General features: G+C 32.7%; 1 protein-coding gene across 1 annotated transcript in view; it reads right to left on the bottom strand.

Annotated features, from left to right (window-relative positions):
• The window catches only part of LAMA2 (laminin subunit alpha 2), a 923,420-nt gene that overhangs the window by 452,528 nt on the left and 457,524 nt on the right, over positions 1-13,368 (bottom strand). The window contains exon 11 of the mRNA XM_056818751.1: positions 910-1,050. Coding sequence (XP_056674729.1) covers positions 910-1,050 — 141 coding nt within the window. The remainder of the gene's footprint in view (positions 1-909; positions 1,051-13,368) is intronic.

Below are 13,368 nucleotides of genomic sequence, written 5' to 3'. Positions count from 1 at the left end.
CTCTACTAGCATTGTGGAAATTTTCACGAAACTGTACATACATACATATAAATACATATATGTGTATATATATAGAGAGAAAGAGTAAATATTTCTTGTCATCTTATTATACATTTTATTAAATATCTTTTGCTTTAAACTATTAAGGTTCAAATCACCTGATGGCTTGGTGAAATAAATCTTGGTAAGGCTTCTTTTTAAGTACATTTTGACATAAAACATGTCCTGAACATGAGATAAGTTTTCTGGGGTACCCTGTGAGAAGAGATCCCTGAGGCTAAATGATAATTTAAAGTAACCTGCCACTTTAAAATGAATACATATGTTAGTACAAGAGATACTCTTTAGTGGGTTTTTTAAAATAATAATTAAATAACATAGTCAACAACTTAGAATTTTGAAAATTACAATATAACCTAAGCTAAGGATCAAATACATATGCACATTTTCACTGAGAAGGGATTGTTAGCAAATATTATGTAAAGAAGATTGTTTTTTTCCCCTTGTCTAGAGTCCTGAAATCATTTGTGAATTAAACTACAGAATCTTCTATATAGCTAGCTTAATACTCTCTCAATTGAACTCTGTTGCCTTTGGGTCGAACAGACTTCAATTCCACTAATGTTTTAGCTGACATCAATCACATCAATCCCTGAGGGCTTCATGCCAACTTGCTCCAAGAGATTCCATTCTTTCCAGAACCATGTGCTAGGATATTTGTCACATTGTTTGTGAAATAGACTCAAAAGGTTCCAATCAAAGATTCACAAATAGCATCAACTACCATTTGAAAGAAAATCCAATTTCTTCTTCTTCCAGAAGAAGATACATGTAGAGAAAATTGCTTGAAATTTTTTACAAAAGAACAATAGTGTATTGCTATGGCAGAATGGAGAAGCTGCTACTTACATTGCTATAGGTCCAGCGGGAGCTTTGACATCTATCTGACACTCCTGAGCAGAAGCATTCCTCACAGCCCTTGTGATTATTCTCTTGTAAATTGAAGAAGCCCACTTTGCAATGACTGCAGTCTCTGCCTTCGACATTTTCCTGTAAACACAGGTGTGTGTTAGCAAGGTTGTTCCAGAAAAAAAATATCATACTCTAAAATTATGTCTTTCATATGTCTATTCACAAGGAGGAATACATTTACTGTCCCTTTTTTAAAACCTCTTCTACTATATCTGAAGTATATTCATCTCATTTTGTCCTTTCCAACAATATTTATGGGAAATTGCTTTGTGCTCTTATTTTAAAGCATTACAGAGGAAAATTATTGGAACCCTGATATGCTTTTTACATTTTGGACATCTATTTACTCTGTAGTGAATCCTAATTTGGGTCTCTCATGTCATCAACATGTAGACTGAAACATTTAACAAACTCTTGAGACAATTAATACTGAGTTGGTGGCCTGATAGACATACAATTAATCATCAAACAACCTTCATTAAGTTTCTAATTGGTATTGGGTAGGAAACACTGAATAAAGAACCTTATATAGATGGAGTCTTCTGAGTGTTCTTTCTCTTTCTCTGACTCTCTCTCTCTCTCTCTCTCACACACACACACACACACACACACTCAAAGAAAATAAATATGCCCTTCCAAATCATTAAATGACTGCATGAAATTAAGTATTTAAATTCAGAAAGATAAGAACTAAGTGCCTTTTAGAGGGGAAGCACAAGAATAAATGGATAATGATTGTGTACATTAAGCAAATCAGTAATGGTATTTTTGTGTTGGAGAAGTTTTTCTTTGCTCACTGTGGTTTCCCAATGCCAATCTATTTTCCATGAGTTTATTTCACACATTAGTGAAATTTGTCATTTAGTAATAATTAGGGTTCTGATGATGGTCAATCAACAGATCTTTATGATGATAGGAATGTTTGGCATTTATGTACCATTTTAAGTTTTCAAAATACTTCACCTACATTGTGTCCCTTAATTAATGCAATAGTTTAAAAAAAGAGTGGTTTTCACCCAACAGGTATTCTCCAAAATTTTGTCTAGATGATTGACTTAAATCTGGGCCCAATAATATAATAGGGAAGCAATGTTGTCGAGTACAAAGAGTATGGAGTCTGGATTCAAAGGGCCTATGTGCAAATCAAAGCATCTCTGCTGAATGTGTATTCTTTATGTAGGCCTTGGTTTCTTTATTTAAAAAATGAAGATACCAGATGAAAAAATTTCTTAAGTCTCTTTCAGTTCTAAATGTATAATCCTAACATAAATGGGAGAGAAGAGTCTTTCCTGATAAATCTACATGAAATTGTTTTATAGAACTGGGTAAGAGATATTCCTTAATAGTACCCCTGAATGGACTACAGAATTGGTAATCAAAAATACTGAGAGCTACAGAAGAAAGGGATGAAAAGAAAAGATATCTAGAAAAAAATAAATAGAAAAACAGAAAAATCTAGATAAATAATACCAGAGGAAAAGAGATTCTGAGCTTGTAAAAACAAACATTAATAAAAGGAAAAGATGCATTATCCAAAATGATAATCTATTTGGGATCTTGTCAGTTACTCTCCCATCATTTTCAGATTGAATGTTTACAATCAATTCTTATAATTAGTAGCAAAGAAAAGAGCTCACTGAAAGCAACTCCCCATCCAATAAGTTGCTCAAAATTGGAGTAATCCCTAGTACCATTATCAAATTATTAAGCTTTCAGTAACCATAGATTCATATGGAATATGAAGAATTATCATTTAAATATTTTTGTTACTCTGAGTAAATTTCATATCCTCTAACATAGTACAATTTAGTAAAGTAAATTACAATGATGTCATATGTAATAAATAATTTCCCAGAACACTGAAGGTAAAAGCTTATCCTGAGAGCACATGGGAAGTAGAGATAGAACATTACTATTAGATAATGTAGTTTCTCCCTTTTTCAGTGCTGGGTGAATGTTCAGTATACTATGTACCTGAATGTTTGGTCTAATCTACTTTTCATTTTCTCTCACTTGAAAGCTTCCAATACCTTTTTCCCTGAAACTAAGACTGAGGTCAATTTATTTTTATGCCATTTAAATTTGCCTTTGCTCCATTCCCTTCTTGTTCTATCACTATAATTATACCTCAATAACTAAAAGAAACCCTTTTATTCCCTGTATTTATAATGTTATGTCCAACCTTAACACAAATTTAACCAAATATATATACCCTTTTGGTACAATTTATTAATGATTCCTATCACCAGGACAATCAAGACTTTAATGAAAGCCCTCAGAAAATAATCTGCTGCTTCCTGTTTTGTGATATTATTACATCTTGAAATATTTTACACAAAACATACAAGTTTTACAAGTTTTTAGTTAATTCTTTGGCCTCTCTCTCTGGAATCCATCTGATTGCAATGGGCATATTCTTTCAAATTCAGTAAGGTTTTTATTTATACATAAAATTTATTTATTACTGTTATTATCTTTTATTTATAGTTCTTTAGTGTTTCCATTTTTATGGGTTATAATTTCTATAATCCTGTGAAGGGATTGTTTCATCCCCATTATTTCGTCCTAGTACCTATTATGGTTCCTGGCACTAAGTAGGGGCTTAATACATGTTTGTGGATTGATCGAAAATATTATACATTATTCTGTAAATCTCCGAGGATTCTCACTTCTAAATCTAGGAAGTCAAAAGTAAAATGCCTCCCTCTGGTTAGTACAAAGATTTCCTTTGTTGTCTGGGTTACTATTCCTTTTTATAGGCTTCCAAGCAATTGTTTTTTAGAAATATCTCTTCCATTTATTGAGAATCAATTCTAATTCAAGACCTTAAATGACACTTAGATCTTTCAATAGAATACTTTCTCTTCATTCTAATATCCACACAATTGTATGAACTACATTAGCAAGAATATGTAATCTTTATGGATGAGTCATTTAGTGTAAATTTACTTCACTAAACATTGCCAATTCATACCATATGCTGAAGAGCTCATTAAAGACCACTGTTCTCAGCTAACCTCTCCATTTCCTGTATTTATGCTTTCTGATCTAAGTATGAAGAAAGTGATGACATCAAAGATTATTTGACCAGAGAGATTTCTGGTCCTCCTCAAAGTCAATGTCAGCACAGTCTTCTACAATTAGACATCTATACTGTGTTTCCGGGAAGGAAAAAAAAAAACAAAACTCCTGATCCTGGAGTCCCAGATAAAGAAAATGGCAGCCAAGAAAGGCCATTGAAATATTGTTCACTTCTGCAACTGGATGTTTTTTTTTTTAATTTGAGAATTCTTAAATGTTGTTTGTTATTAAAACAAAAAACCATTATACTCTATATGCTTTTTATTTTTATTTTCTTTGGTTTTATTTTATGCTCTCTGAATGACATCAGCTTGAACAATCATGGTAACACCCTCAGCTTGAATGCACTTCTCCAAATATATCTGATGATGATGATATGAGTTTTCATTGACCAATATGAAAATTATCCATTTCCTACTCCTCATATTAAATTCTGCTTTATACTTAATAAACTTCAAAACCTTAAAATTTGTATTACCCAAACACTTTACCAATAAAGATGTTCCAGAAGATTAGATCTAACCTATCCTTTTTTCTCTTCCCCAAACATTTCTACAGGACATCTTTTCTCAATTCAATAAGCTAATTTCTATCATTAATCTTTGTTTAAAACCCATTAGAGAGCCTTTCCAATTATAGTCTGGGTGAAAATTTTCATAATGAAGCTTGTAAAAAATGGTAATTCTGAGAATACTTGAGATTTCCATTCTGAGTATTAATATTCCTTCAGATTACACCTCTGCTACACACATACACACAAATATAAAATTCAATTGTATATATAGATAAATGTATATTATATATATATATGAATCTATATAAGAGATGAGAGTGAGTGAGAGAGAACAGAAGTGAGAAAATCTGCATGTCACTTAATCACTCAGGATTTTAAAGATAATTATGTAAGACTATAAGTAATAAAAAAGATTCCTCACCAAGGAGATCCACATAAGATGAAAAGATGAAATCACAGGTTATATATGTATATATATATATATACATATGTGTGTGTGTCTGTGTGTGTGTGCATACATACATATAGGTATTTATCCCTTCAATACAGTAGTTAAGAGTGTGACACTCCCAAGATAGCATGTATGTATATGTCTGTGTACTTATTTATATATGTCAGTGTGTATATATACCCCCATATGAATTTATTACATGATGTATACACATGTAATTCCCCAGGGTTGCTATTACTCTTTTGAATTATCACTAAATTTGATAAATGACTAAAAATGAATTTTTCCTCTTTCTTTTTGTCAAAAGCTTTTGAATTATAGTCATAAGTCCTTAGTTTGAATTCTGACTCTTAAATTTACTACCTGAAACCCTGGGTAGTTTACTTTGGGTAATAGTTTCTTTCTCTCTAAAAAGGGAGTCTTGATTTCCCCCTCCCCCAATCCCTAAATAACCTTCTAGTTCCAAAACCTAGGATAATATGATTCTTTGATAATATTCATTTTAGTTTCTTATATGGTTTGATAATTTTAAGTCTCCTTCTGGCTCTGAGAATTCCTTAATAAAAAACTACAGACAAGTTACCTTAGCTTTTGTGTCTAGAAAATGGAGTTGTTGAGTTAAACTATAATACTATGTATAAATGAAATTAAAAAATCATACTTCAGTTACTCATTTTGTTTATGATTACCCTAAATAATTTAAATGACTTTTATTTAACATCCAGACCTATTTTGGTCTACACAAAATATAGGAATGTGATAGGTCCTTGGACTTTTGATTAAATGTTAACAAGCTTGGCAATCATGTTATTTTTTATTTTATCTTCATTATCCCATCCAATCCTTAAATATGCTTCTTTTTTACAAAGGTGACAAAGGTCACCCTGCGCTGTTTTTCTTGAATTTTCTTGAAGTTGGGTACCATATCAATTAACATCAGGTTTATTTTCTCAGAGTAGTTGCTCCCTAGAAGAAATAAACAGTTGCAATACTTTCTCTGTTTTCTTTATTATGGAATTGCCCTGCTGTAGATTAGAAAGTTTCTGGGGTACATGTTTAACTGTAATTGTTGCCCAAATGGGAACTATATTGATAAAGCCATCAGTGTACCTCCAGTGCTTTCTAATATTGAGGAACTTTTCAGTCATGTTTATCATGTTTATTATCAATTGTCTTCTTTGCTTTTCATTCCTTTTACTCTTTGACAGAATTACAAAGGTTACAGAAGGAGGTGATCTGTCAGCCAATTAGTACTTATTGACCACTTGCTGTATAGTTAGTATGGAATGAGGATAAAAAGTGAATGGAGGATCACTGAACTCTTAACAAGAGTTAACTATCTAATAGAAATCTTCAATGGGGCTATGTTGCTTACTATATAAACTTGGGCAACACTGATTAGTAAAATAAAAATGAATAATGTGGTCTCATATATGGCATTTAAATATATACTTGGAGCTGAGATTTGATACATATTTTTCCATATATGTGTGTTTGAACACATATACACGAATGTATGTATATATGAATATTTTATGTAAAATGTTTTCTTTATAAAAGAACTAGATCATCAATTGTCAGCTAACCAATCAACAAGCATTATGAAATGTTACTATGTGCCAAGCACTGTTATATGACTTCAAGGAACTTGTATTTTAATAAGTTTATTAGCAAAATGGATGATAATTGAATTCACTGGAGTGGGCAAAATCATCAAGAGAAAGTATAAAAAGAAATAAAAAAACTGAAAAAGCCATAGTTGGGGGACATGATAAGGAGAAAATATCAGCAAAGGTCATCAAGAGTGAAGGGGGAAAGTTTGAGGCAAACTAACACAAAGGAGTAATGTCTCCAAAGTAATAGAAAAAAGAATATCAGGAAGAGGGAGATATGACAGATAGAGTTCTGGTCTCTTTTAATCCAAAACTCTTATCACTATCCTCCTCTTGTTCAAGTAAATGACCTCACTTCCTTTATAATTAAAAATGATTTAAGTAAAAAAAAAAACTCTCCATTCCCCTTCTACACCTAAAATGCCCCTTAAAAGATAGTCTTTACCTATACTCTCTTCTTTCTTTTTAATTTCAAAGGATGTCAATCTGCCTTACAGTGTAAAAGGATTCCAATTTGGCTAGATCACAGAGTGCAGGAAAAGGGAAAATGTATCATGGGACCAGAAAGACAGGTTGTAGGAAGGGTATGAAAGGTTTTAAAAGCTAAACTGAGAATTTTAAAAGCTTTCCAGATGCAATATGGAACTGGTGAAGTTAACTGAATAGGGGAAATTCCATGGTCAGATCCATGATTAAAGAAAATCATTTTGGCAGCTCTGTGAAGAAAATACTGGAAATATTCTGAATGACTTAACTATTATCAGAAATGCAAGGATCCAAGACAATTCTAAGGGATGCAATGAAAAAGACCATCTACTGCTATAGAATAAAATTATGAAGTCTGAATGTGGATTGAAACATTACATTCTTCACTTAATTTCCTTCATGAATTTTTCTCTCATGTAAGAGATATATCTTCTTTTGAAACTTGATGAACTTGAAAATGCATAATGAATGAAAACACATATACAACCTATATCATATTACCTGCCATCTTAGGAAGAAAGTGGGTTGGGAGGGAGGAGAGAGCGTGGATCATAAATTGTCAGACAAGTATTATTTAAAATTGTACCAATGTGTAATCTGGGAAAAATAACTTTAAAAACAAAAGAAAATACCGTAATCAGAGAAAGACTCTCTATGGATAGGCTAAAGAAAATATGAGAAGAAATAAAGTCATTGGTTATATCAGTTAAGACAATATTGGTACTTTGGAGAAGTAAATGGTTTCATTAGGTTGAAAGCTGGATTTCAATAAGTTAGATTGTGAATGAGTGATAAAGAAATTGACGTTAACATGTCTACTACTCTTTCTAGGATTTTGACAATGAAAGAGTAGAAAGGAATGAGATCATGACATTACACTTTGTAGGTCAAGCTTTTTAGAATACTAGGGATACCTGAATACATTTGTAGGCAGATGGGAAAATTCATCAGTATAGAGAGTGACATGGAAGATGAGAAGAGAGAGCAAAATCTATTGCCACCTTTTTAATAAAGAATGATTTTTGCAGGATACTCAAGATACTGATCAGAACAGAATCAGGAGCACATGAATGAATGAATGAATTAATGAGAATGTATAAAGCACTTAATATTCTTCATATTGTGCTGTTTTACTGTCATGTCCTTTCCAGAAAAGATAGCAATGTTTGGTTATGGTTTCTAAAGCGAGAGGTGGAAAATGAAAGGTTTATGTAGCTAAAGAGAAGGACTAACTCGTTATCTGAGACTAGAAGGAGAGGAGAGAATGAGTAAAGATCTTCTGAGAGGGACTTTAATGTGTAGTGGAGGAGAAAATAGCAAGTTAATATAGGATAGTCTCAATCTTTTTATAAAATAGGTGAAGTAATTTGCTGAAAAAGAAGAGTGACTTGGTGGGATAGGGAGTCTGGGGAAGGGTTTGGAATAATAAAAATGGCATGTGTTTTAGAAAATCAAGAAATGATGTATTAGAGAATTCCATCAGTAGACTATAAGTTTCTCCTAGAAGAACGTGAATTTGAAGACAGGGACTATTTTTAACCTGAATACCCTATAGTAATAAAGTGCCTTACACATGGTAAATATTTAATAAATGCTTATTGAATTGAAGCCTGTAGAACTCACCAATTTTTTCTTCTACCTGCCTGCTCCTTATTGTCCTCCTTTGAGGACTCATAATCCATATTGTGCCTTCTAATTGTGGGAGTTACTTAAAGCTCTATCCTTATTCTTCTTTCATCTCTTGAAACTCTCTGCTTATGGCCTCATAAGCTACCATGGCTATAATTATGTTATCTATGCAAATGTCTTACAGATCCATATATCCAACCCCTAGGTTCTTAGCTCTCAGTCCAACATAACTAACTGACTGGAGGTTACAGAAGCAACTCATAATTTTATCGGTTCACAGATTTACAGCTAGAGGGAACCTCAGAAGATGTCTAGTATCATATTTTCATTTTTTCAGATGAGGAAACTGACAATCAAAGACATCACTTAGGCAGTAAGTAGAAGAATTGGACTTGAGCCTAGACACTCTTTGTCCAAACCCAGTGCTCTTTTCCACTGTACAATATTGCCAATATGTCCAAAATGGAACAACCTTTGCCACATATTGCATTTTCTATCTTCAACATACATACAGTATCCACTCCATTTTCTCATTTTATACAACCATCACTCTACTTTATACCCTTATCTAGATTATTCCAATAGCCTCCTAATTGATCTCCCTATATCAAGAGTTACTCCTTATCCTAGATCATCCACAACATTGCTGCCAAAAAGTGCTTTTCTTAAGCCTAGGTCTGACCATGTCAAATCCTTTACTTAATAAATCCCAGTGGTTCTTTATTGTATCTAGAAGAGAAACAAACCCTGTTTACTACCATAGAAGGAACCAATGGAATCTGAATGAAGACTGAAGCATATCATTTTTCACTTTGTCTCATTTATGATTTTTTTCTTGTATGAACAATATGTATCCTTTTCCACAACATTATGAACATGGAAATGTGTATTTTATGATAGAATATGTATAACCTACATCCTATTAAATGCTATCATAGGGAGGGCATGGAAGAGGGGGGAAGGGAGAGAACATGGATTAAATATTATCAGAAAATTATTTTTTAAAATTGTACCTACATGTAATTAGGAAAATGTAATAGAAAATATTTGTTAAATCCTCTGTTTAGATTTAAAAACCCTTCATGACAGAGTCTTGATCTATAATGCTAACATCATTGAACACTATTCTCCCTTCCACTGGTCATTTCTCCTTCCTCAAATTCATCTTGTGGAATCACTCCCTTCCTTTAAGATATTTTCATGTACCAATTGATAGTGCCTTCCCCTCTTAACAACCTTGTATTTAATCACTTTACCTGTATTTTCCATGAAGTAACATATGTACTTGTCTTCCCTGATAGAAGATAAACTCCTTGAGAATGATGGTTGTTTAATTCTTTTGTCTTTTATCTCTAGCACCCAGCATAGCTCTTAATGCATAGAAAATGGCTAATAAACATTTGATGATTGAATAATGCAGCACCAGTAGCCCAGATAGATAACACAAACAAGTAGTAGGCACTGTTTCCATGATTTCATTGCTTCCTGAAGCCATATTTGATGGTTTGGGAATAGAAGAGAAATGATAGGAGTTATTCATTGTTGAAAATAAATAAACTAGAAAGAGAAGTTCAAGAAATTAAAGGTTTGAAGAAAGGAGCATGCATTGATGAATGGATTTGCCACGGAGGATCTCAAAGGAAGAAAGTCAAAGCTATAAAGATGTGATGAATTAGAATAATAAAGGAAAGACCAAGAGTCTTCTCACTGGAACTATAATCACCTATTTCTGTCAGCTAGAAATCTCCACTAGGATGTTCCACTTAACATGTACAAATCATATAAGATTACCATATTCCTCAGACTTGCCCCTCTGCCTATCATTCCTTTTTTTTTTTGACCAGTCAATGTATTATCTACACAAGTGAAGAAATGGATGATGGACATGCAAGCAAGTCTCAAAACTATATTTCTCAATTCCTATGAAGTATGGCTAACCAATATATAGCCTTAAAATTAGGTTGATTTAATTTGCACTGAACAGTTTAGGAACAAGTATCCCAATACAAATAAAGCTACTTTCAAATGAATCTCATTTACACATGGACCTTTGCAATTATATAAAGCTCTCTAGGAATATTGTAAAATAAGTAATTTCTAAGGTGTTGATTCCACACTGCCTACCTTTCTGTCTTCTTAAACATAAAAGGAATCTAGCTATCATGAACATTCTTTTAGTCTTAGAGCATATGGTAACTAATATCCTCAGCTGTGGTAGAGGTCAAGGGTTATTTGCAAAATCTTTTGTTGTTGTTGTTGTTGTTGTTGTTATAAGGATAATAAAGTGGTGATGGCATGGATGAAAATAGTATAATCCCAAGAAATTGGAAATCATACATTTGGGGACATAGAAATGCTTCCCAAACCTCATCCTCTAAATGAACTAAGGCCTAATCAATTATCCACCCATCTGAACAGTTCTTTTTTCTGATTTAGTGTCATCCTGTAACCTACTGAATGTTTCTATAACTAGCACTTTCTGTAAATTTAACAGAGTTGGGGACATCAGCATAACATTGTTATCCTAAAGAGCACAAATCTCCCTTCAATAATTAGGATGTTATCTGTTTAACTTGCTTGATGCTCAAAGGAAATTCTCTTCTATCTCTATGCGAGGCCCAATGCCCATAGACTAAACAATGGGTCAGGTTTAGGTCTTTAACAATTTCACAAATGAAAGTGACAACCTCTTTAATAATGCAAGATCCCAGAATCTGTATGTGGCTAAAAGGTGACTTCATGTAACCTTTTCATTAGTGAGCAATCTCACTGCTATTGTATTTTCTTTTTCCACTCTTCACCTGGATGTTCTAAAGACCAAGGAAGAAGTCATGGTAGAGTTAAATGTTTTTCAAGAACAAATATGGGAGTTGCAATGTGATATAAATATGTCTGGAAAAGCTTTGGTACTTTAATGTAGGGATGATGGTAAGGAAACTTTATTATGGATCCTTGAAATGGGGAAGTCTTATGCTAATGGAATATTGCCTAAACTTTATCCTCACATGGCATGGCAGAGTTCATTGGGTTCTTTGGTCAAGGAAGCTTGAACTTATGTATGGAATACTTTGATAAAATGTATTGATGCCTTGCAACAATTCATGCCAGTGTCATGAACCATTTATACATCAAAGAACTGGTTGCTCATTAAGATCTTAAACTGAATAAATTCGGGGGTGGGGGGTTCTGTCAGTGGCAAAGCATCTAGCCATTTTATATGGGTTTCAGCATAACTTTTAGCTATCCTATATGAATTTCATTTTGCATTCTATTGCCAAACAGGTTCTTGGAAATAAAGGCAGGGACAAAGTTTGTACCTGTCACTGTTAATAAGATAGAGGAGTACCAGATCTAGTAAAAAATTCTCTTAGGGTATTTTACTTACTTGCAGGGATGGACTTCAAAACATCCTATATACCTACATACAATTGCACAATAACATTTAGATACTTGAATCAGTCCATCTATTAATAAGAAAACTCTAATGTAGGGATTAACTGTCTTTTTTACAATTTAAGATTTTTCACATTATGTACTTGATAATAAGGCATTCCATGCACTATTTGGGCTATATGGGAAAATTTGTAAAGAGCCAACTTTTTAATCTGTTCTAACATTCCTTTTTGTTCACATGAAACATGTCTTGGTGCACTTGAGCAAGACACAGAAGTTAAGTCTTGGGCTCAGTAGTGCACCATAGATGCAAAGGGTGTTGAAGAGAACCTGCCAGCTAATGAATAACTTTTTCAGTTTCTGAGGTCTAATCTTGGATGGCAAAAAAATCATTAAGATTTACTCAGAAGAGTCTTGTACTTAAATATCCAAGACCTTAGGGAAGGATTTACTATCTGACAAAAACCACTGGGAAATATGAAACACAGGCTAGCAGAAATTATGTGTAAACTAACATCAAAATGAGACATCATGAACAAATTTGACGAGCAAGGAATAAATGACTTATTAGATTAATGGATAAAGGAAGACTGTGTAGGGACTAGAGAGGATCATAGAAGATAAAAGTGATAACTTTGATTATATAAAATTTTTAAAATTATACAAATAAATCCAATGTGGCTAAAATTAGAAGAGAACCAAGTAAATAAAAAAATCTTTGTGAAAAGTTTCTTTGTTAAAGGGTTTATTTCTAAGACATTTCAGAAACTGATTAAATACTTTCTCAAATTTGTAAGTGTCTGAAAAGTTATGAACAGAGAATTCTCAAGGGAAGGAATGCAAATTATCAATTGTAATATTAAAAATTACTCTAAATCACTAATAGATAGAGAAGTGAAAATTAACATAATTCTGAGGTCCTGCCTCATATTCATCAGAATGTCAAAGTTAACAAAAATGAAAATATCAAATGCTGAAAAAACTGTGGGATAAAAGGCATAATAATGTTTTGTTGGTGGAGCTGTGAATTGGTCCAGCCATTTTAGAAAGCAATTTTTCCTATTTATTTTGATGGCACCACTATTATTATAGACACAGAAGCTCAAAACCCGAGTCATCTTTGAATCTTCCCTCTATTTAACACCTCACTTTCTACCAGCTGTCAAATTTTATCCATTATTTTTTATTTTATTGAAAGCTTTTGTTTTACATTATACATTTATAGATCA

The sequence above is a fragment of the Monodelphis domestica genome, chromosome 2, assembly GCF_027887165.1.
Source record: "Monodelphis domestica isolate mMonDom1 chromosome 2, mMonDom1.pri, whole genome shotgun sequence".
NCBI lineage: Eukaryota > Metazoa > Chordata > Mammalia > Didelphimorphia > Didelphidae > Monodelphis > Monodelphis domestica.
Note: the sequence above shows the minus strand (reverse complement) of the source record. Positions and strands in the feature narration are given on the sequence as shown.